Source organism: Apteryx rowi, unplaced genomic scaffold (genome assembly GCF_003343035.1).
Source record: "Apteryx rowi isolate R43461 unplaced genomic scaffold, aptRow1 scaffold_115, whole genome shotgun sequence".
In the NCBI taxonomy this organism is placed as follows: Eukaryota; Metazoa; Chordata; class Aves; order Apterygiformes; family Apterygidae; genus Apteryx; species Apteryx rowi.
The window spans coordinates 1,750,032-1,775,589 of NW_020447364.1; the positions used below are offsets into that span (position 1 = coordinate 1,750,032).

Sequence of the window (25,558 nt, forward strand, 5' to 3'; positions counted from 1 at the left end):
TTAATATGCTTGATTATTTTTGTTTATTTAGATGCTTCTTGCTGGAGCAGTAAGAATTGCTGATAAAATTGAATCTGGTAAAACATCTGTGGTGGTACATTGCAGTGACGGTTGGGATAGAACTGCCCAGCTCACTGCTCTAGCTATGCTTATGCTGGACAGCTATTACAGAACTATCAAGGGATTTGAAATTCTTGTAGAGAAAGAATGGATAAGTTTTGGACACCGATTTGCAATGGTAAGCTGAAAGAATTAATTTGCAGTTTGTGACTTTCAAGGCTTTTTATTTTGAATAGCATATTTTCTCATCAGATTTTGCATTTCAGTTAGTATTTGTAATGTTCTTTCAATGGTGTGAGTATGTCAGATCACAGGTAAAGGAGAATTGTTAGCTGTTCTTTTTTGACAGGAAACCTGTGTGAGGAATGAGTGACAAGTATGACTAGTATAAAGTATGTAAGAATGAAGCAGTTTAAATCAAATACTAAAAAAAAAAAGATCTGACTTTTTAATGAGGAAAAGGAGTTGTGGCACATTCCATCATCTTTAACAATCCTATGAATAGGAAAACAATTGAGCTGTCCAGTAGATAAAATCACTGGAGCCCTTACTCTGCTTCGAGGTCACAGTGTTTATTTAAACCATGGCCTAGTGGGGAGTTAGGACATAAATTACTATGATACTTTGTGGGCTCTGACCCTAAGGTGGTTTAGGTGAAATGACATGTTGTTATGGCTGGTGGATGTGGAAGAATCATTGTTCCAGTACGATCTTAGTAAATACCTTCCAGTTTTGCCTGTTGGCAGAAATAAACAGCTGTGCACTGAAAGGTGGGGAACAGGGGGCTAGGTAGCAGTTCTTCAGAGAAGTATCTGAATGTTCACAAGCTCTGTCAGTAATGTCATCCATGGCAATTAAAGGACAACAAAGCAGTCTTTGAATAGGAACTATGTCTTCTCTGTGTCTGCAGTGGCTGGGATGAAAAGCTGTGTGTCTAAATAATGAAAACAGAAATTTAAGATAGACACAAAGGAAAAATTTTCCAATGGTAACAATAGAAAAGTAGTAGATTAAGTTGCTAATTATTCTTAAAGCTACTCAGTGATGGAGATTCTACCACCTCCCCAAACAATTGTCTGTCAGAAATGACAGAAGTTTCCTCATGATGTCCTCTCGAGATTCCTTCCAGTCAGCATTTTTCTCTGCTTCTATAATATGCCCAATTCACATCATTTCCTTCCTGATGGATGCGAGAATGTGCTAATGAAATGATGAATGATATAATCTATTCCAAAATATGATTTTATCTGGAATTTTTAAATTAACATGCATTTGAAGGTTCAGTGGGCCATTTACATGGGGGGAAAAAACAAACAAACAGTTGTTCAGACCAATGGGGACAACTTTGTTGACTGAGTGCCTTTCCAGCCCTGCCCAACAGCAAAGGCATATCCATAAATTAATATAGGGATGCGTTTTTAGCTGGAAAAATACAGGTTAGCATTATGGAAGAATGCTTGTCGTGCTCATGTTTGGGAACACATAGAGTTACTGAGCTTTAAAGTGTTGGGATGGTACTGTAAATACACTAGACTGAAATGAAAAATTTGTTCTGACTTTCAGCGAGTAGGACATGGAGATGATGACCATGCTGATGCAGATAGGTCTCCCATTTTCCTTCAGTTCATTGACTGCGTTTGGCAAATGACAAAGCAGGTAAGATTCCAAAGAGTATATTCCTATGAGGTCTCAGTCTTTATCCTGGAAATGTAATTCATGAAGGAGAACACATTTCCTCTCGGAGCAGTAGCATGTTTGGATGAAGCTGCTTGCGCTATGGCTGCACAGTGCGTGTACTATAGGGAAACTTTTGCTCAAAGTGAAGTACAAGGAGCTAGAGTAGAAGTATTAACTGGAGTCTAAAATGCCAAGAATTCTTTGTGTTTAAAATAGGCTTTCAAAGGATTCTCTGATTAAATGAGGATTATTGATAAGATAAATGATTTGCATTGCCTTTTCACTGATGGTGTAAGTGTTCCTATGGATTTATATTGTGCTTCAGAGACAGCAAAAATCCAGGCTGATTGTGAACTGAGGGTCCTTCTCTGTGTGTCTCAAATATGAAATCTAAGTTGATGCTGGCACTGTGCATGTGTACAGGAGGGTGTTTCTAATAAACCAACCTATTCTCAGATAGTTTTCTCATTTCCACTGCTGCTTTTACCTCTGGATCAGGGAGCTCTTTGCAATTGGTGGTATTTAAGGTGTCAAAATATTAAAATTCTCAAAATTTTCACTGCTGTTTTAAATTATAGATATGTTTTAATCTTAATTTTCTTCTTACTTGTACCTCCATGAGCATGAACTTAAATATTTTAATGTGCTTTTATATTGCTGTTCTTTAATGGGGTTGCTGAAATAACAAATGAAGGCTTTATTTCCAAGTAATTTAGAAGTGCTTGACTCTTTCTTTCTTTCTTTCTTTCTTTCTTTCTGTCCTTTTTTTTTTTTCTTCTTCTTCACCCCTTGAAGCCTAATATAGATCTGTGCTATTATGGTAAAACCTGTTATACAAAAGTCTGTCTAGTATTTGATTTGAGGAAAGGTAAAGGTTTAGAATCTCTCATGATGCTAGATCCTCAGTCTTCTTGTTCTGAACGTGATGCTTATAAGCTTACTTGCATTGTAGTTTCCAAAACTTACATTTCAAACAATCATCTTCTGTGTTTTATGAAAGCTCCAAGTTATAATGCTGGACCATTGTCCAGAGTCCCTTGAAAATTTCCTCCTTCTGTGTATCTATATTTCAGCATTAATGTGCTGTTGAATATGGCGGGAGAAAATAAATGAAAAATGCTGTCCCTATCTCAGAGGAATGCTAATAACAGCAAAGAGAAGCAGTTCTAAGCACCTGGTAGGAACAAAAGTTCTCTGGGGAGATCCTTAATTGAGAGTAGTCTCTTCTATTTTTGTGATCTCCCTTGCTACCTCCTATTTCTTCCTATAAAGACTTGAGTTCCCTGTAGTGTTTTTTTTGTTGTTGTTGTTGTTGTTGTTTTTAAGGGGGTGGGGGGAATTATGGAACATTTTGCCAGTACCCCATCTGTTCAAAACCTGGATTCAGAAACTGTTCTGAAATTCATGAACAGCAGTGGCATTGAAAAATCATTAATGTTCCAGCAGGAAAAATTGAAACATCATTCTTGGAGAGTTCTTGCCCACTTATTTTTCTTTTTTAGCTGACTTCAACACCTAGAGAATATATGTGAAGACTGTGATAACCTTGACATGGGCTTGGGAAGACCAGGATTCTAGTTTACCCCTATGTAAAACAATGCTCATAAAACAGTGCTTGTTTTGTGCTTTAGAATCTACGGTAAAAATATATGAAAAGGGGGGGGAGGGCTAAAAGCAAGCAAATATTCTTTTTCATATTCTGAGAATTACATTCTTGAAACATTCAACTTAATATAGTGAGAGAATCTTCAACTTCCCACTAAGATACAAATTTCTGGATGGCTTCAGACAATGAAATTTCATCCTTGACAACTGTATATTTTCTTGTGCTTTTTCCAGTCTTGATGACACACAAAATACAGTAATAGGGAACTTGAGAGAAGTATATAGATAGCAGATTTTAATAAAAAAAAATATGGAGAAGTGATTTCCCCTCTCTGTTTATAAATTCGGATGATTTTGAATAGTGGGGCTCAAATTAGAAAGCTCACAAATGATCTGAAGTATTTCAAGGAGATGAAATATTGATGCACCATTAAAAATGAAACAAATCTGTAAAATTTGCTTGTAGTATTATAGTTCAAGTAATATCTTCCTACCTTTCTTATACAGTACCTACATATGAGTAAGGTATGTTTAAAATTGGTAGAAATTTGCATCCTGTTTTTTACCAGATATCATCTGTTGCCAGAAATGCATTGTTCATTAGTTTCGATAAAGTGCTCTGTTAAAGTATCTAGTGTTCAGTGAAGTTAATTCAGTCCAATTCCACAATCATAAGAATTATTTAGCAGGTGTTTCAACTTTAAATATTACTGTAGTGCAGAATGAGTTTATTAATCATAAAATTCAAAAAGCACGGCTTTGAATCAGATGCAGCTTGGCATTGTCAAAGAAACAAGAGAATTCTTCTGGTAAATACCTCCTTTACCAAAAAAAAACCCCCAAATCCAGTAGCATCAGGTGAGAAATTTTAATGACCCATGTGTTCTCTCGCAATTAGTGGATTTGACAGAAAGGAAATTTTCATTTGGGGAATTTTTCCACCTGAATCTTCAAACAGATGCTAATGGGCTTGGAACTACAGAGGAAAGAATTTTTAGGTCAGTGATTTTTTCAGCAGCAGTAATAGAAGCTTTACAGTCTTGATACAAGAGTTGTACTGTTGGAGCTGATGTATCCAAAGATGGGGTTTCAATAACGTGCTATCACTTATTAATAAATTAGAGTGTAACCACTGATGTATGGAAGTTTGAGTATGCTTCACTGGATTGGAATAACTGCTGTGTTGGTCTCCATCTGATTAGTATGGACCCATCACAGTGCAGAACCCTAATGTGACAAGGCTCATTAAGTGTTTTCAGTTAGAGAGTCCCTTTAGGAGAGGCTTTGTCTTCAAAGTTATTTCCAAATATCACTTTGGACCTTTGCAAATTATTTTTGTTCTCTGTGTCTGATTGCTGCAATGAGTTGGAAGAAGGAGACTGAGGTCTGAGACCCACTGGATTTTCTCCTGTCTTACTTTGGCAGACCTGCTTATCAGATTTGGTTTATAGATATATATTTTAAATCATAGCTGTGGTGTTAACATGGATGTATTGTAATTGAGTTTTAGCCTGATTTACTTTAGGAAAAGTAAGTGCTGTTAGTGGTAACTTCTGAACATAACTGAAAAAGAGAATTTGATCTTAAGTTCCTATGTGTTTTATGAAAACAAGTAGCTGGATAAAGAAACACAAATTGGTGATTTGAGAGAAAAGCCCCAGTGTGAGCTCACCATACTGTTGGACACTGCATAATCCGCAGGGGAGTCACAAGAAGGAAGGCTTCATCTGTTCTGTGAGCAGTGATACTGATGATTTCCATATTAAAATTTTTCAGCTGAAAGTTGCTGTGAATATCTTAGCTTTAGAAACCTTGGAAGGAGGATGTTTTTGCGATGTTTAATTTCAATCAATCTTCTAATAAAAGAACAATTCTTAAAATGTAGATCCTTCTGGTTTTAATAAAAGCACAACCACTGTGCTATTTAACTCCTTACTTCAACATGAATAAACATTTGCCCTTCATAAATCATAGATGACATTGAAAAGGACTTTCTGGATCCACTAGTTCATCCCAAGTCCCAATGGCTGGTTTATTCCTCCTAACTGTACTTATGTGGGGGCGTTTTTTGTTTCTTCTTTTTTTCTTTTTTAATTTAACGTAGCCCTTGAGTCACTCAGAGCCAGGGTGTCATGGATAACAGAACCCAGTCTGCTGCTTTCTTCATACCTGAAATATAGACTTGAGATTTCTGTATATAGGAGGAAATTGTTCATTATGAATTTGTAACACCTATTTTTAGCCTTCTGCAAAGATTTACTCCTTCAGTTAGGAACAAACAAAATTTATTTCATTTGTCCTGAAAAATCACTCTCTTAAAACATTTGCCTTCAAGGTAGTAAGAGAAATGTTACTTTTAAAATTTTCCTTTAATCTTCTTAAATTGTTTTTTCTCTGGCATGTTTTTATTCCATCTCTGTGTTTGAGACTGTTGTCATATTGAGTGCAGTTATTTTGCACTGTCAAGTTATCATATGTAGTCCTATCATAAAATTTGATGAAAGAAGGATCTTTCCCATCTGAATAGGTAGCAGCCCATGCAGTTTATATTTATTTCTTCTTTTATGATTTTTGAAGCACTGCATATTAAGATACATCTTGAAAGTTTTGTGTTTTCAAACTTTCTGCAGTTTTTCTAAAATGTATCAGGTAACCTCTACTTATGAATAAAATACCTAATGGTGATCAGTGGATTAACAATTTTTTCATTTCAGATATATAGGATTTACATTCTAATATAGAAAGAAGAGGGATTAGAGGACATAGCTGATGGTAAACTGAAGGGTGAAATGGAGAAAAATAACCTTATTTGGATAGAAAGAGGAAGAAACATTTTAAATATGTTAAGCACACTGTATGTGCAGTAGTCTTTATTATGCAATTTATTACACATTAGAATAGGAAACAAAGCTCTTATATATATGTATGTATGTATGTATATTTCCTCCCACACCAAATAGTTTGTTGTTCTGTAACAAAACAAATAAAACATATGTTAAGGCCAGTGTTCTTGTTGAGTTAGAACATTGCTTTGTGTAATGTGTGTAACTTTGTGTGAAGTTTCACTTTAGCTAATGATTCCATGCCTGTATTTTAATATACTTATGTAATGAATATAAGGTTTGTATCTGGGGAATATTATAAAAAAAATATATGGGTGAAATGTATTAATGCAGTGGGAATTACTTCAATTGCTGAGTTTTCCTGAAAATAGTCACTAAAGAAAAAAAGAAATCATTTGAATAACTTTATCAAATTTCTTATTTCAGTTTCCTGCAGCCTTTGAATTCAATGAATTATTTTTGATCACCATTCTGGATCACCTTTATAGTTGTCTCTTTGGGACTTTCTTACGCAACTGTGAAAAAGAGAGAGTGAAAGAGGTAAATAACTATTGCAATTCATATTTTTAATTTGTTGTTTTTATATGAAAGTGCTTAGAATACAAGACCAAAGAACTTTTAATCTGCTTTTTGGACACATTTGTCACATAGACTTAAAAAACAGCCTGGACGTGAAATTATTACGGTATGAGAAATATGTACCGGTTACCCCATTATGAAATGAGGTACTGCTCATTTTTCTTTAATTATTGTGTACAGGATTTTTTTTAAGTTCTATAAAATCCTATTTCAGATATTTCTAGCCAACGTACAGACTTTAAATAAGCGTTATCAAGTAATGTTACTTTTGCTGTTCCCAGAGAAACTCCCATGGATGACTTTGCAGGTCACTTTAGGACATAATTTGATGGAACTTATGGTTGAAGACTGAGGGGAAATTTAAAATATGTAAATGAATGAAGTTAGGACTCTGAAATACTTTGCGTTTGGAAAAAGTGTTTAAAAAAAAAAAAGTTATTTGTTAATACTCCAAGTGTACTTTTACTTACTTCTGGCTTTATTTTTTTTAATACTTCCTATGTGCGTTAAAGCAAGTAACTATTCCTTGATAGATCTATCTAGCTTTGCTATTTTTCTGGTTTATGTCCCCGCTTCTGTAAGCGAAAATTGCATGTGTGTACCACAAGATGGAGCTGAGTAGCACATTCTCAGTAAATGCATGGTTTCCAGATAGCTTTCTTTCATAAATGAATAGTCAGATGCAATTCTCAAAGAAATGCAATTTAGGACACAGCGGTAGTACAAACACATGCTTTACAACACTGGAGGAGCGTAAAATTGCAAAATGAATCTGATTTAAGTTCAGATTTTGAACTTTGATCCAACCATGTTTTATGGTGATTAGATTTTATATAATGTAAGTTTCACAAGTACAAATAAAGCTAAAACCAGCATTTTAAAGTATAATACCTATACATGTATAGGAGTGAATAGTGTGGGTGGGAGAACAGAATAATTATTTTCCACGGATGCTGTGTTGGATCTTCCAAACTACATGTTCTCTTATTCTCTCATATTCTGATTTTCTTTTCATATTCTGATTTTCTTTTCAAAGCTAATTTAATTTCAAATCTTTTTGATTTGGTCAGTGCATAACCATAGATTTCAGTGGCTGTAGACATTGCTGTTAAGTTATGAGTAGTACAGCCTTCTTTTGTTCATCAAGACCTTGTCTCTGAAAATATGCTTGAATCTCCTTTCTCGGTTAGCTTTGAGAGGGAAGAAAAGTTAAAAGTTTTGCTAAAGTTTTAAGGCTGTTTAATGACCAGCTATTGGAAATGTTTTCAGAGGGCTTGCCATTTTTTAGTAGATAAGGTAATCTTCATAGAGGAATTTACATGATTATTGTCCTCCTGTTTTAAGATTTTGCAGTCCTTATACTTAAATGTTTTCTTTTACTTAATCAGGAGGTAAGCACAAAGACTGTATCGCTGTGGTCCTATATAAACAGTCAATTAGATGAATTTACAAATCCTTTCTACATAAATTATGAAAACCACGTCCTGTATCCTGTAGCCAGCCTGAACCATTTGGAACTATGGGTGAACTACTATGTCAGATGGAACCCAAGAATGCGGCCTCAGGTATGAGCTTTCACTTGACTTCTATGTTTTAGGGTAAAGTGCACAGATCAAATAAAATTAATATTTTCCCTAACGTTGAATGCAGTATTTCGTTTGGAAAGTACTCATATCTGTTGTAAGTATTTCAGCAGATGGGGAGGGAAGTGATTTTCTAAAACAAGGCATGGGATATGGTAAAACTTGGTAAAATGATGTTTTCATTAAATTCACCAGTGGAAGAGGAGAGTTACAATATCACTTTACTGGGTTAYGAAAGGTGACAGATTAACAGTCTTTGTTATTAGAAGAATATTTTTATAACCCAAGCAGAGGTAATTATCGGTTTTTCTATATTGCCTTAACCCTCTTGTATGGTATAGCTTTGTTCATTAAGTTTTTGCCATTTGCCAGCAATGATGTAAAGTATAACAGCAGTTTTTAAAGGAACTGGACTACTTACCAACTCATTTTATAGACTCTCTTCATTTCTTGTCTTATAGATACTTGTTTTCAGCTGACCTTTTTGTTTTCAAGCTGGCATGCTAGAGATTAAACACTCCTTATACATGTTCCTTGATTCATCCAGTATTTGTTCTTATAAGTAATGCTTGCTATTCAGATAAATCTCTAAATCTCATCATGCAAGTATTCCATATGCTTTCATGCTTAGAAGTCGGAAGAAAGAATATTCAGTTTGTGTCACAACCGTAATATATCTGAGGGTGCTGCACAGTCTCTTTATTAAGTTAACATTCCAAGGTATCCCCAAGCGTATTATGATAAATTACCTGTATTAAGTGACTGCTTGAAAGCTGCTTTCATCTTCTAGCAGTTAGAAAGGGACGTGAGTTTCAAATTTATTAGACACCCACGAGTCAGAGGCTGTTGTAAAAGATGGTATTCTTAGGTAAGTTTCARGGGCAGTACACGTAGAAATCCATGCGTCTGAGAAATCCATTTTAAGGTACTGGAAGAGTCTGGATTGCTTGCTTTCTTGCTGGGATATTTCCTTTAGACTTCTTTCTGTTTTCTTGTTGTTCTCTTTTGGTTGATGCTGCTAGATGTTTATAACGTGTGTAAACTTGAAATAAGGTGTATTTTAACTTTTGTGATTTTAAAGTAAAATTGTCAGCTGCTTTTTAGCAAATCTCACCTTCCCTTAGCCTGTTTTCTGAACAACATTCCGTATATATTTTAGTTTAATTGACATGCAGCAATGTCAGTTTATTATTTGTATTTATTTGGGATCTATAGGCCTTGAAAGTAAGCAGGCTTATTGTGCTAGATGCTCTGTAAACATACATGAAAACCAGACCCTGTCCAAAAGAGATTGAGGGGTGGGAAGAAATGACATCATGAGAAAATATCATAACTCTCATATAGTTAGTGGCAAGCTGTGCTCACTGCCTCTCTGTCCCTTCTTTTGGAGAGTGCTCTGTATGTACTCTAACATGTGTGAGTCACTGAGCTTCATTAGTCTTTAAGAACAGGTCCCTCAAAACAGCAAACCCATGTAATTATTGTAATTTCTAGACCTAAAACTGTTAGTAAAAGGTAATGAAATCTGATGATCCTGATAATTGCCCTCACTCTACTACCACCTTCTTGAAGAACTAATATAGCTCTTTAGACTTCTCAGTTCTCCTGCATCAATTTAACTTTGGCTCATGAACATGCATCATGCCTTTTCTTTTGTTTCTGGCCTGAATTTTATGTCATGACAAATATTTTGAAGTTTCATATTTACTTGGATAAATTTGTTGAGGAAATTATAGTTGTTGATTGTAGAATTGTGTTCTTCAATCTAATTGTGAAACCTCAAACTCATGCAGATAAGTAAATAACAGTTTATGTAATCACAATTTGCAAAGATTACATTCTTCTGTTTTTCCACTGTCTAGTTTCAAACCCTATTAGCCCATTCAGTAACATTCAGATCCACTCAGTAACAGCAAAAAGACCATCACCATTGGGACACTCAGCAGGCCTTCACTTGTCTTCAGATGAAAAGATTTCTTAAACAATCAGTGGAGATGGTTTAAAAAAGGTGGGTGGGGAGGACACATCTCTGCCTACTGATAAAAGGAGCTTTTGTTGAATAACTTTTAATGTGTTTCTTTTGTTTTTCAACTGGAGTAACAGAAAATGAAATATTTAACATTAATAAAGAGGTCTCCAAGGAATAGCAGTTCAAGTCAACTTCATGCTGTTTTATCAGCTACAAAAAATTTCTTCAGGAAACTGGAAAACGTTTGTAGTTTTTCAGCAGCTCACCGAAAAGGAGAAATGATTAATACGTGAATTTAAGGAAAGATAAAGGAAAAGCCTTTTAATATAACCAGAATGGATGTTTGATACCCTTTCCCGACCAACTTTATGTTATGGGAGAGGAAACTCATAAAAGCAGAAGTGCAGTGTTTGATTTCAGGCAATATTTTAGGTTTTGTATTTTTAGCTTTATTAGGGAGTGAGGTTTGAATTTTTAAGTGGGTTGAGAGAAGTTAATCATCCTACTTTATTCACTTTTCTATTGGAATTGGGCATACATCACCTTTATTTTTCTCTTTGAAAATTGCTGTCTGAATACTAACTGGATATAAGTATTTATTTTTGCTTTGTTTTACTCTAATTATCTTAGTCTCATTAGATAGTAACAGTACAGTAAGGTCTGATCATATTCATCAGTGTACTAGGACATATAGAATTTAGAGTCTTTCTTATGCTCTGTAAAGACAAGTTTGCTTATAATGATATATATTTACATTTATCAAAGTTTTGGAGAAGGCTGAATTGTGCATTTGATGGTGTTTTTATGCATCAAGATTCCCATTTAAGGGTGATGACTGTATTGCAGTAGATCCTGTTGAATTAGGTGACACACAACCCCTTGCCAGAGGGTGCAAAGCTCAAGTGTCTGAGAAGTGTACTATGTGGACAATTCTAGCTTAGATGGGGACATCTCTTGTGGATTCCCTTCTTGCTGAATTGTGCTTCAACAAGGTCATTTTAATTCTTCAGTGAAATAAAATGTTCCTTGTTTTCAGTTTGGAGGTGTTACATCATTATTGACTTCTTGTCCCAAGCAAACTAGATAGATTTTAGTCCTATCCTATTTGAATTTATTGACTGAGAAGAGATTTTTCAGGTTTGTCCTTTCCTTGGGTTGGACTTGTGGAAGACAAGCTCTTTCATTCAGATACTCTCTGCTCTGTGGCTACCTGCTACTGAATTTACAAATGACTTTACTAGCCTGGAACAGATAAGATAATATAATGCTTTCAATTTTTTTCAGTTGAGATCATATATTTCTCTTTCCTTTCTTATGTAATCATTCAAACCTCTTCTTTGCACTGGTCTGAGAAGTTCTGGCTGCCAGATGTCTGTTACCTGCTTGGGCTCTTTTGGAAGGTGGCTAGAATACAACAAATGATGTTCCTGAATACAACTTCTGCAGGAGCAGTATTTCTGAAATGGAGCGCTCTATCAGTCATGTATGCAGAACACGAGTGAAGGGTCTGGTCCTTTCAGTTCAAGCAGTGTCTGGATACGTGAGAGTGAAAGAAAGAATTTTAGAAAGTATTTTAGTCATGAAATTTGCATAGTATCTCATTGTCCATTGGGATATCTTTTGTTGTTTTTATGCCTTCTGAAAAGGATGTTTTAACCTTTGGAGTGGAGGGCTTTAATTTCATTTTGTTTTAATTTTTCTGTCCCTGATAAGTTTTTCTTCAAGTTGTTCTCCTGGAAATTTGCCCACTACTAGAGAGAATATCATAGGAGCCCTTATGTATTTCATGAGACAAGGAGTTTTACAATTTTTTTTCTTTTTTGGTAGAGTTTTATCCAGAATGCAAGAGTAACACTGTTTATAACACAGAAATTCAGTTCAGATAGTGGAATGGGATTGTCTGCTACAGGCAGTCTTCAGAGCTTCCATGAGCAGCCAGGGAAAGTCTGTTCATAGGTTAACTGCTGGCTTAAAAAAGCAGTAGGAATAAATAGCTAGCTGTTCAGTATACACAGAAATGATCTGGAAATGGTTTTAAAAGGTTACAATGATTACTGCTTTTTTCTTTTAAGCTGAGCGTGTAGAATTGCAGAAGGATATGATGTACTGAATAGTTGAGTGATAAAAAGTCAGCTGAACTTCAGTGTCAACAAAATGCAAAGTATTGCATTTTTAAAAGACCGAATAAGATGGAAAAGTAACTGAGAATAAACCAGAACACATAATTACTGATATGCTTTATTCTGCACATAACAGACTATGACTTACTGCCTGATCCATGGGGCGTCTGTAATACGGTTATACCCGCCTTCAGTCAAGTTGTCCTGTATTTCCCTCTCTGAGCATGTTGGCATTGTTTGTAATATTTTCAGTTAATACATTGATTTAATATTGTTGTGTGGCGGGACAAAGGCTCTTGAAATTTTGGGCACTATGTGGCCATGAGCCATGGTCTTGAGGTCTCTCTTCCCCCCCCCCCCCCCCSMTATATGAGATGTCTAAATACTGGTCTAAATGGACTGTAGACTTTAACAATTAATGGCATTAGCTTATAATGCATGTGGAGTTTCCTGATCCTGTAAATCTGTACTGTTGTTTGCAAAATCTGTGTTCCAATTCCCATACAGCAGGATTCGTAATTCCTATTTACCAGTCATTGCTTTTCCAGAGAGCCCTTGGGATTTTGGTTGGTGTCCAAGGAGCATACCTCTAAATAAGTGAAGAAGTATTGATGCTTATTGAAAATTGCTGTTTTCATAATTTAAGATTGACTTCTTCTATACTGTTAACTCTGTTTTAGAAGCAACTATGTCAGACTTCCAGCTTTTTATAAAGAGGAATAAAAAGCTCAAGTGAAAGATACTGTTGTCTTTGCAATGCAAAGAGTAGATTTTAAAAAAATTGACAGTCTTTAAGTCAATCAATGAATTTAAAATAATCATTTTTCTCTGCAGCCTTTCTTCTCTGTTGCTAAAACAGGTAAAGTATACCCATTGAACAAGATGAAATGCACTCCCTGTTGAACAATTTTCATGTCAATGAATGTCCTTGAGCTAGTACAGTACACAGTAGATATTCATCCAGTTAAGAACTGGCGGTACTGTGAGTAGCTATTACAATTTCTTTTATATTTATCCTTGTGCTGATATCACAACACACACAGTGCGTATCCTTGTGTTGATATTACAATTTATATGGATAAATTTTATTATCCAAAAGCACTTCAGGATCCTGAAGGATTACTTGGGTAGGAAAACCTGGAAATCAATATTGAAAGTGAACGCTAGTAAATCTTCGAAGAGGAAGGTTTGAATCTTTTAGGAAGTTGAGTTGTCTTATGTCCCGATAGTGGTTTTTTTTTTTTTTTAATATATGTGCTATAGTATGTATGTTGTATAGTATAACTGTAGTTTGTGTGTGTGTGTAAAAAGAGAAACAAAAAAAAACCCCACACAAAACCTTTCTCTTTCTCCAAGTCTTCACCCCCCAGGAATAATTTATTATAACTGTGAAGTGGCTTCTGATAGTTACAGTGTATTCAGGACACTAAGGTCTGCTTTTGCATGTGGATAATTCAATTAAAAAATGGTTTCATAACAGTGGTATTTTAATCAATAAAAAATGTTTCTTTAGTAGTGTTCTATGTATTTTTCAGCTCATCATAGCCAGTAGGTGCCTCATATCTTAAATGTAGGAGAAGTAAGTATCTGCTTTTGAATGCAACAGACAGTAAAGCTAGCTAACCTGGAAAATAAAAAAACATCCATTTTTAACTGATTAATATTGTAATATAATATATATTGTAGGGAACCTACAATTGGTTCTCTCTGAATGAAGACTCTTTACTTGTCTCAATCATTTTGGCATTGTCTTGCTGGATGTTTTAGGGTTTTTTTTTCTGTTTCTTGATTTTTCCAAATACTACAAGTACTGCAACAGTGGGAGAATTATATCCACTCTTACAGGGGAAAGAGATTGCTCATGCATGAGGACTTTGACAGAGAGAAGCAAGCAAGGGCAACTGGCAATTTTGTAGATAGGGAAGGGAGAAAAAACAGTAGCAGGGAAGAAATACAAGAGTTAGAAGGTAGATACGAGTTAACAGATTGTGTGGGGGGGATCACGTCCTAAGCTTATGAATGGCTCAATGCAGAAAAGCTGGACTGGGCGCTTGAGGAATGTTGGGGGGGAGGGGGGGATGTGAATTCCTGGAAAACTAGGAAACTCTAAATACTTGGCCAAATATAATCTTCCTAATAAGGTTCATTTGTTACCAAAAAAAAAGATTCAGTAAGATAACCTAGTGAGAAAGAGATAATGGAATAAAAATAGGAATTTGAGTGGGAAAGGGCTACAAAACTTGGTGGGAGCTTAAAATACCAAAAACTTGCTAGAGTCAGGGAAAACTGGAATAAGTCTATAAGGTGTATTACTAAGCAATAGCAGTAAGGCTATTGCTTGGGACAGATGAAAGGAGTGGGCACGCACAGTCTGCGTAGGTGGCTGGAAAAGGTTAAATATCAKTTGGGGAGGGGAGCAACAATCTCATGGTGAAGAGCACTGTTCTTAGTTCCTGAGTCAATATTACAGTAGCAATTAAAAGGGGGGAAAAAAAACACACACCCAAAAATCTTCTCAAAGTGTTGGAGCTAAATTCTTCACCAGCTTTTAGAGTCAGCATTCTGGTTAATGCCTGGAGCAGTGTCAGACTTTCCAAGGATCCAGGCCCTTATCTTTCCTTATCCAGGCCCTGCTACTTAGCGCTGCTAGCAAACTCCCCAGTAAATCCCTGTTTGGATTGTGTTTCTAGCTATATTAGGTGTAATGGTCAGCTTTGTTTTAGATTTATCAACTTCTAATATATTTTTAGTAAGTTTTATGTTATTAGAGAAATCTGTTTTTATATCTTATAAATAGTCAAATGAAAGATTTTTTTATCAGGTTGACCCATCAAATCTGTTGAAATATATTAACCTTTATCTTTCCTCAGATTAGGAAAGCTAATTGTGAAACTCTTAGCATAGATAGAACCCTAACAAAAAAATTAAATGCACCTTTTGGTTAGTTTTCATCTGTGTGGTCCCCTCTTGTGTACCAGAAGTAGCTGTTTTTTTTCTCCTAGAGTACAAACCAGAAATGAGTGGAAACTGGCTGTAGTGGTGCAGTGTTGCCTAGCAGCAGGCCTAAGGTGCTGCGCTGGGAAGCCGGTGGTACAAGGAGAGGACGCATGCTCCTCTCACCGTCCTGCCTCCGGGCAGCGGAGTAGAGCAGCAAAGGTGGCTTGAATGTGACTGGCTCGTGGGTCCAGCATCGTCTTCTGAGCTTCTCCCTAATTTGAAAGGCAGGATGACAGAGCAGAAAACAGTACATCTGCTGTTAGACTCCAACAAATTCATCTCAGTCAAATCAATTATATGATTTCCTAACAAGACTGTAATAAAATTTGCCATAGAGATACTATTTGTGCTGTGTAAGTATACACTTCTAGTGTTAAGGTGATAACCAGATCTTTTAATAAATGATCTTTTCCAGACTTCGTTTTCCTTATAGAATGTACCATTCTTTCAGTTCATTTTATCCTAAACAGGGGCAAAGTAAAGGAGAATTTAGTTTACAGCAAGCCATTACAAGTGGTATTGTGAAGATTTTTGGACCCATTCTGAAGAAGGCTTTATYTGAGGGAGGAATCGCACCCTGAAGTGTAATGGTGTGAAGTGATGAAATTGTGGACAATTACCTGTAAGAATTTGCACAGGATGGTATGAGAAACACTGGGTCTTCAGGAAATGCAGATGTGAAGTAAGGGTTTCTAATTTTCATCATTTTTGTGACAGATTTCATTTAAAGATGCTTCATCCTCTTAATCTTCCTGCTCCCCTCCAAGATAGTGGGAAGTGCATAATTCTAGTTTTAGTTGTTCTCTTAACTGTTTCATTTCAAAAAATTACATGCGACTTGAGATTGAGGATTTATTCTGCTTTTTTCCCCCCTTTTCCCTCTAGCACCATTATTTATCTTTTCATTCTTTCATGTTTGAATTTGCTGGCTTTCTCAGGAAAGGGAAATTACAGTGGAAGGACTTAAGATATATGGGGAAAAGTGCAGCTCCTTGTGCCATGCTGCTTTTTTTTTTTTTTTTGTAAGAACTTATATTTTTACATCTTTCAGTTTTCTATATCAGCTTTGTCTTATACCACGAGTATATAATTCTTCTGTCACTAATAAACAGAGATGTTGTTAGCTGTTCAAAAATATTCTAAAAGTGCTAAAGATTTCTCTGGATTGAATTTGACATGTTATTTCAGGACAGTAAAGAATGTACCTGAAGTTTAGTGTGTGAAATCTGTTTTTGCAATTTCATTGTTTTATACCATTGTTTATCCACACGATACTCTGTGTGCACGTGATGCTATGTTAAATGCCAAACAACAAAGGATCTTTTCCTTTGAAAAACTTAACCATAGAAAATCATTCATGTTTACACTACCATATAAAATGACATGATGATATTTATGTAGAACTGTTTTGCAGTGTTTACATCTAGCACAGACTTTTAAAAGATGACCGTTTTCTTCCATTATATAAAAAAGCCTGTGTTGTCTTGCTTACAACTTTGCCAAACTTTAGGGATTTGTATTGAGTCACCAAGTGCGTGTGTCTGAATTGCTTTTGTAAAGCTTCGTYCAAAAAGTCTCAGATGCTTATGGGAGTTAGACTAAGATAAGTGTTTTCCCRTATCAAAATATTGATACTGTTGATTTCTTTTTGTTGGGGAGGTTGTTTTTCTTTCATATTCCATCTCTGGGGCAGACTTGAAATTTTAGCGAGAGAGGTCACCTTTCAGAAATGTGCCTGTTCATATCCTGGAAGAAATTCATCCATTTTGGAGGGCTGAGATTGGAACAACCTCAGTGAATTCTCAAGGAATGAGAGTAAATGGGATTAGAAAGGGAGGGTGGGATCTGATAAGGAGTCCGAGAGAGCTGTGACCTAGGAATAGGAACTAGGAGTGAATAATGCTCCAAGTGTTGGAGGTCTTTGGTTTCAGTTCAGCCCTTGGAATATAATCTGAGAAAATAATTCCTTTAAGTTTCATACAGAGTGTAATAATAGCATAACTGAAGTTGCAAAGTTAAGCACTAGAAAATTAGGAAATGATAGAAATCAGTTTGTCTCTTGATATGGTTGCTATATATTATTAAATCCCAATAATGCATTATTTTCTGCAGAGCCCATCTTACTCATTTTATGAGGTGGCTTTTTTGGGGGTGGTCTAGGTTGAGTCTTGAAGAATGCTGTTGTCTGTAGAATCTAAACCTCATTTCGTGCCAAATTTGGAAGCAGTAGGTTGCAGGGAGCAAGGCTGCAGAAAAAGGAAGGATTGTCCTGCGGGTGGGAGAGCAGAATGCTGCTCTAGAGAAATGGACTTTCTCCGTGCCTTTGCCACAAGATTCCTCTATTATAAGGCAGGTCACACTGTGTGTGCTCCTTGTTTAGCTGTATCCTGCTTGATACCCAGGAGGCTGAACTGCAGAATTCTTAAGCGCTCTCTTAAAACGGTTTGAGATCCAAGGTGTCCAAAATTAGGAGGTGCTTTCTTCAGTTCCCTGTCAAAGTGGAGTCTTAGTGCTTCTGTACCGCATTAGGGTGCTGCAGAAATAAATGTGTTTCTTGACGTAAGATGAAAGTATAGAACATCCATTAGGAAACTTTTTTTTTGTTTTATTTTAATTTATAAAATAAATGTTATTTATTTTTCAACCTTAATGTTTTGTGTGACAGGAATATGCACCCCCTTTGTAAATGTCGTTATTGTTGCTTAGATAATTTATTTTAAGGTGATTCTGTTCTTTGAGACAGAAGCATTGGGAGAACAGCACTTTCATGAAAATTTTGAACATGCGGTTTCCTGAATTTGGTTCTGGGGGGATGCAGGAGTGCAGCCACTCTCTTCCTTCTTTAAGCACTATACACAGCATGCTGGTTCTGCAGCATCTTTTATGCAGTAGTGAATTCCCCCAAAGCCAGTTGTATGATGCTGCTTTTCACGAGTGTTTGAGTAGCGTGTAGTGGAACACACTGGATAATATATTGTTGCAAGGTGTCTAAGAGAAATTGGCCTGTTATGCTGAATGATGATTAAGCTGTTCAGAAATCAGGTGTACAAATCTCCTGTGACCCAAGGCTTGCGTGACTAATGATACCAATGGCTAAATCATTCTGTTATAGACCTTAGTGTTCCAGGAAAATGTCTTCATAAATAAGAGCTCTGCAGTGGCAGTGTAGGAGGAGGGGATCTTTACTTGCGGAAAGGGGGGACGGAAAGGGGCAGGGGGGAGGAAGAGGATGGACAGTGCTAATTCCAGAAGAAACTCTTGGTCTTCACTGAAATATGAATTCTCCATAGTATGTATTACAGCATCTCAGAGAAACTTCATCACTGGGCTCAGTTTTGATATGTTCATAGGTGTATATATTTTCTGTAGACCCCCTCTGGAAAATGAGATTAACTTTCTGTAGGAGGTGGTTTGTGTTTGATTCGTGGAGGAGGCCGTTTTCTTTGGTCTTGTGGCCTCACTTGCAAAAAACCTTGTATGACGCATACTGAATAAGATTGCAGGAAGAGAAAGGATTCGTTCCAGGGCAAAGGCAGGACTCCAGGGTCATACATAGTGGTATGCAGTGATACCATAGTGGTGTGCAGTGATAGTTCTTCTGAAGACATAAAGTTATGCTTTTAAAAGTGCCATAGGTGGTATGCTGGATGAATTGATGACTCCCAGGGTACTGGAGGTAGAGCTTTATGAATGGACTGAAGTTTCTGTTCATGGGCTAAACCACAAAGCTAGAAAAAAGTACAGGGTCAAAAAATGTTTCACTTCACCTAAATAAACTGGTACTATTTTATTCTTTCAAGTTAAAATTCAAGTAAATTTAGAAACAAAATGGGATTTTTCTATTTCAAAAACATGAGTGTTAGATTTTGAAAATATCAAAATCTGGTGGATGGATTTTTGATGAACTTTCTTTAAAAAGTCTGAATTCATGAAAAGGTAAATTGTGACTCAGTTGTGCATTGATGGCAAGAGGAAACACTGTCTGTTTCATAGCGCCGTGTAAGAATTTCATGCTTAGATGTGCAGGCCAGCCCTGTAATCACTTTTGAGGAGTAGGAAGCGATGATGGGTAAGTGCAGTTTTCTTGAGCCTGGCATTCCAGAGGCGTCAGGTATAAATAAATGACTTCATGTCTAGTAACCCTTAGGTTTCCCATTTCTGCATTTCTCCACGATTGTCTTGCCAGCCCAGTTAAATTCTTTACCCATCTTATTCTTTCCAAAAGTTCTAAACAATTCAGAGTTTGAAGAATAAAGTAAATTAAAAGCAGTTGGCAGTCAAACTCTTTTGGCTGTTCTCTGGCATTTGGAAGAAGGAGAGGTCTCTCTATGCTTGTCTGAGGTAACAGATCCAGCTGCAAAAAACAGTGGGAGTTGGGTCTTCCTTTGGCCTGATATATTTGAACACTCCAGGCGAGAGTGAAAAATGCCCTTTAGAACTCTAGTAAAGACCCTTGGCCAAAGGTGCTGGTGTTTTTCAGGCCACGCGCTGAAACAGAGGCAGAAACCTGTAGGATCCGCTTCTGCAAAAGGCTTCTCGGAGCATGTGTCTGGGTGGTCCCCACAAGCACAGTACACTTGGCTGCTGCACTTCTGCCACTGACAAAGCCTGACTGCAAATCCCAAACTGGAAGGGGTCAGTGTCTTGGAAAGGTGCCTGGTGAGAAATGTATCAACATGCTCCGTACAGATCTAAAACAGCTGGCGGGAACAGAGACAGTCTCCTCGCTGTTCATTGGTTGTCTAGGCCAGTGCATTAAGAAGGAAGTCTAATCGGGATTGCACTACCAGACCTGATCATAACCTCTGTAACTGTATTTCTAAAATTTGCCTAGACAGGAGCTCCTCAGACTAAATCCATAGAGATTAATCTGGATGAYGTTATCCTTTTCATTGTCTTGACCAAAACGCTGAATGCCAGCTCTGTAAACTCTTTTTACATAACAAATTCTGTCCCAGCAGGCAGGAGGGAAAAATTCCTAGGGAAGATATTTTAAATTCAACTGAAAGTGATTTTGATAGCAAGGGATAGCAGTACATTTATTGGAATAATTTGGTATCCCATCAAGTCAATTTGCACACAGTCTTTTGAATAGATTTTCTGCCAATTGTGTTGTTAAAGTTTGCTGAACTTTCAGATGACTGAAGAAACGTTCTTCCTGAATATTGATATAATGAAATTCACAGGTGTTGGATCTCTTGTTTCTGAAGAAAACAGCGGAACTGTTACTTAAGAAGATAACTCATTATTATGGTCAAAGTAGCCTTTTTTTCTTCTTCCAACAGGTTCCAATCCATCAAAATCTTAAAGAACTACTTGCCATCCGGACCGAACTTCAGAAGAAGGTTGAAGATTTGCAGCGGGAAGCTGCTACCCGATCTATTTCCTCCTCCTCTGATAGAGGTTCTTCTCCTTCCCATTCAGCCACACCAGTGCACACCTCTGTGTGATGTATAACAAAAGCCATGTAAAACAATTGATGTCAGGTAATACAGAGAGGAGAGTGGAATGTTTTTCCCATCCCAAAAGAACTGTGACTTACAATTGCTATGATCTACATGCCTTACTGTGTCTGGTATTATCATGATGAGGCCAAAAAGAGCTTCAATAGATGTGATGTATTTTCTTGTTGGCAGTTCCCACGTGTGTTTTGACTAGCTAAATCACCAATTGTGAAATTAACTTTGTTTTGAGCAACTAACAATTTAACCATCCTAAAAAGGAATCCATCTGTCAGACAGAAAAATTCCTCTCAAGCTATCTAGGGTATCATGCCTGGTTGAGAGACTCGGATGAAATGCCACATGGTGCTTACACTTAAGCAGAACACTGAATGTTCTTCTGAATGGGAGCTCTTTATTTCACTTGGTACCCCCCCCCTTTTTTTTTTTTTTTTAGGTAATTGATGCACTTGGAAATTGATTTTAAATTAAATGTTTTCCCGTGAAGTCAGTTATATGTTTTCACTAAATATGCCATTAAAAGTGGATGAAGTTAAACTGGATTTGTCAACTACGCCACACTGTCTTGTATGATGTAATATATTTGGTAAAGCATGAATTTTAGGTTTTTTAATGCTTTTTGTACAAGTTTAAATAAAGTTTTTTGACTATTTAGCTTATTGTTCGGTTTTAGCCTCCTGAGTAAGGGGTAAACGTAATCATGTCAAGGTCTTGTACAAAGTAAAGCTCATTTTCTAGTGAATGGTAATATTTTGGRTTGGAATGACACCCATCTGTGTAAATTGTATAGTCTGTATAGCTCCACATTTTGCTAAGCGTGTTTTGTTTTAAAGTGTACACATAAAATGTAATGCTGTGTCCATTTATGTACATGTGTATGTGATGTTAAACATATGCATACGTCCATGTTTTTAAGCTATAAGTTCAGAAAATGGATCCTGCCTATTCAGATTCTTTTGAAGACCTTAACTTGTAATGACTTTGTTTGACAAAGTTTTTAAATAATATCATCTTAATTGGTTTTCTTGAAATAAAGCCTGTTGGCTTTGTTTTGTAAATTGCTGCCAGCATTTTTCTGTAAAGTGAATAACTTAATCTGTATTTTCATATAAAATATACATCCTCTACTTTCAACTCCCTGAAATATATTAATATCAGAGAGATTTGATTACTGTTSTGAGTAACATCCAACCTTTTAAAACATTGTTCAGTTGCCTTCTTGGAAGGCTCAGAAGTGGTGCACGCTTAAAATTTCCCTTCGTTTGTTTTCTCCTGTGTTTCTTGAGAATCTGCTTCTTCTCCTTAGGCCATTTAAATACTGCAGCTCTGCTTTTTGACTTGCTCTTGTATTGCTCCAAGTTCTGCTGGCAGGAATTAAGTCCCATTCTTAAGAATCAATTGGTTCTGTATGCTGATGTGGTTCTTACTGTCTGCGAGCAGTCATTTATTACTGCCCATTTGCTCTTAATATGAGACAGAGCCATGCGCTGTCTTGATTTTCTGCATTCATGTAACTGGTATATAGTTAATGAGTAAGGTGAGCTGCTGAGCACTTTTAYAGCTGTCAAGTGGAAAGGCAGAAGTGCTATATCCAGTCTTATAAGTTTACCGTGCAGTGCATAGTATTTCAATATGTCTTTTTTATTATAGTTAAATAATTGCGTTTTATAATAGATATTCACCTGTAAGAATAAAGCTTAAGGAGAGCTTGCAATGGTGCAGTTTTTATCAGCCTCAAGCTTTTAATAAATAGATGAAAGATGTTTTCTGTTTAAAAAAAAAAAAAAAAAATCTGTTAAACAGTATGCCAGCAGTGAATTTTACATGGCCAGTATATGTTGAGCTGGTACTGAATGAAACTCTTCCATACTTCAGATTTCCTTGACATTTTAACTGTATATTGAAGTAAAGCACATTATCTCTAAAATGCAGTGCTGAAGAAAGTCATTTGAAGTTTTTCTCTTTATTAGTGCTAATAATCACAACATATATCCTCCAAAATTATTAGAAGGGGATGATTGGATTAGCTTGGGCACTCTGAGATTTAAAAAATTTAAGATTCCTAGAGCTAATATCTGAGGATTCAATTTTGCAAAGAAAACTACTGCTTATTTCAACTGACTGCCTGTGTATCCACAAGTTCCRACATAGCTCAGGGATCCTTCTCTGATTCGAAGGGATAGAATGGGGGGGGGGAGGGTGTCTTACTATAATATTTATAAGCATAGTGGATTTTTTTTATATACTTAGCATGGTAATTTTCAAAGATATTATAGAGCTCTTATATGTGCTAGTTAATGCATAGTTCTGTCCAGAAGAGATGACTAATATGCTCTTTTTGTGCCAGGTCTGCTTCCTGATATTCAGATTTTTATCTTACTGATTTAAAAATTGTGTCATTATTTTTTATTTTTTTAATAAGACAGGATTGAAGTGGTTGAGGAGAGAGCAGAACCCTGTCCCTTGTCTGATGTACCTTGAACAGAACTATTAACTTGTAATTGAATAGTGGGATCTCCTTTTGCTTTGGTTTTTGGTTTTGACTCTAACGAGGTAAAGGGAATGTGCACAGACAGCAGGCAGCTAAATTTGACCTGTAGGATTTTCTTACTGTAAGTGATATGTGGGAGGGGGAACAACTTCAATCCAGGATCCTAGAACGCTCTGAAACCTTGGGTAACTAATGAAGCCATTTTTTGCTTGTAAAGTAAGCTGATTGAATCGTCAGCATCAGATGCATTGCCATTTAGTCATGTTTCAAAGCTGAATTACACCTTTTCCTCCTTTGCAGATAGAAGTTGTTTTTTTTGTTTAATAGAAGTGGAAGAAGGCTTTTAAAGCTGATAAACAGTCTTATCTGCCTGCTTTTGTTTCTTTCCCTCCCTCCCATATAATTGCTTAGGCAGCCTTCCTCTCAAGGGGTTAAAGCTTTAAACAGGAAGTGTTTCATTTCTTTTTTTCAAGAAAAGCTGTGCTAATTCATATGCTGTATTTAATAATTCCAAGAATGGCTAGTTCTCTAAGAGCTGGAAGTAAGGGATCAAAATATCCCATTCATGAGGATTGAGCCCCACAGCAGAGGGTAAAGTAAAGTGGGCAGTGTGGCGTATTCCCCAGGCAAGGCAAACGTTCTTCTTATGTTAAAATGCAAAGAAAGGAATGTCCATTTGCTGACAGATTACATCTGAAGTAAGCGGATATCATATCAGAGATCTCCTGAGTGCCAGATATTGGGCGGTTGGGAAGAAAGAATTTTATTTCTACAAGAAACATGAGTCAGAACTAGGTAGTTTGAAATAAAAAAACACTTTTGACGGTGAGACTAAGCTCTGCAGGAGCTAAGGCCAAAAACTTAGTTTGCATTGCATGGGAAATTCATCCACTAGACATGAAAATACAAAGAAAACCTGCAGAAAACCTATGGCAGTGAACTGGACCAAAAAATAACCATACTGAGTGTAGATGGGTATGTAGTATAATAGGTAGATTGTAGTTGGTTAGTGACTTGASGAGTGTGTGTTTGTGTACTTTGTTTTTACCATTAAATGTTTTCACAATACTTTTTTCTCACAAAGTCCACAGCTTGTTTTTTTTATATGAAGGTTTTAGTGTATTTTAGAGGTTTTTATATATACAGAGGACCTGCTCCACCCTTTTGTAATTTACTTCCAAAATGCAGTCCCCCCACCCACCAAAAACAAACAAACCCAGAATGTCTTTACTAGTCAAGTCTGTTTTATTTGTTGTTTTTAAATGGTAGTCAAATTCTGATTTTTACCCCCATGATCCTTGCATGCACATTAGCAAAACAAATCTGTCTTGTCACAGCATAATATTAAACCTTTATTTGGTATAGATCACTTCTGCATTAGTAAACAATATGTCTTGCTTTTAAATGAAGATTTCACTGTAAAGACATGAGTCTCTAATTTCACAGTACTGTTGTTTCTGAACTTCGCTTGTTTTTGAACTTCATTTGTTCCTGAAGCTCATTTGTTGCAGAAGCAAATTTTAAGGGCCAAGCCTGTCTACTCATTTTAATTTTTCAGAATTTGAAATGGTCTCATGGACTAACTCCACTTTTATGACAATAAATGAGTAAAGACTGACAATATAGCACTTGTAAGGGTTCCTTAATGGGGTTGCACAAAAATGGCTGAACCTATAGTGCCCCCCAAAAATCTGAAATTAATGTCACAGTATTCTGAAATGAAGAATCTAATGTCATAGTATTCTAAAATGAAGAAACTACTACAGTATGGCCAAAGGAAAATGTGAGTAATTCATCTAATAAGCAACAGCAAAAGAGCTGGTTAAGTGCTTATCAATTCTATATAATAGAAAAACCTGTTCCTGAAATTTTTTCATTAAAAATAGTGTTAGTTAATCTGAAGAAGTGAGGTGTGTTATAAGTAAGAGCCACAGAACAGGTGGTACGTAAGCTCTCAGGACAGCTTTATCTGTACTTTTGGACTAATAAAAAAAATCCTAGTTTTCCAGTGTTTTATTGTCTTTTTTTATACAGGATGAGAAAATTCACACCATGTATACAGAATATAAGTGCAAGACTTTTTAAAATTCCATATCCAGATTTAAAGATAATAAATACTAATTAAATGAAGGTAGTTAGAGAAGTGAATGCTGTATCAGTTGTTTCAGAACT

At 36.2% G+C, this 25,558-nt stretch overlaps 1 protein-coding gene across 11 annotated transcripts in view; it reads left to right on the forward strand.

The window, feature by feature from the left end:
* The window catches only part of MTMR1 (myotubularin related protein 1), a 39,518-nt gene extending 15,064 nt beyond the window's left edge, over positions 1-24,454 (forward strand). For 9 of the 11 annotated variants that reach the window (XM_026080257.1, XM_026080284.1, XM_026080294.1 and 6 more), the window contains 5 exons: positions 32-238; positions 1,624-1,716; positions 6,612-6,725; positions 8,153-8,329; positions 20,719-24,454. In XM_026080257.1, coding sequence (XP_025936042.1) covers positions 32-238; positions 1,624-1,716; positions 6,612-6,725; positions 8,153-8,329; positions 20,719-20,883 — 756 coding nt within the window. In that variant the 3' untranslated portion in view covers positions 20,884-24,454. Of the gene's footprint in view, positions 1-31; positions 239-1,623; positions 1,717-6,611; positions 6,726-8,152; positions 8,330-15,438; positions 15,850-19,913; positions 20,069-20,718 lie in introns of those variants that run through there. The other 2 variants (XR_003255848.1, XM_026080264.1) reach the window with 2 other exon arrangements.
* Positions 24,455-25,558: the final 1,104 nt, after the last annotated feature.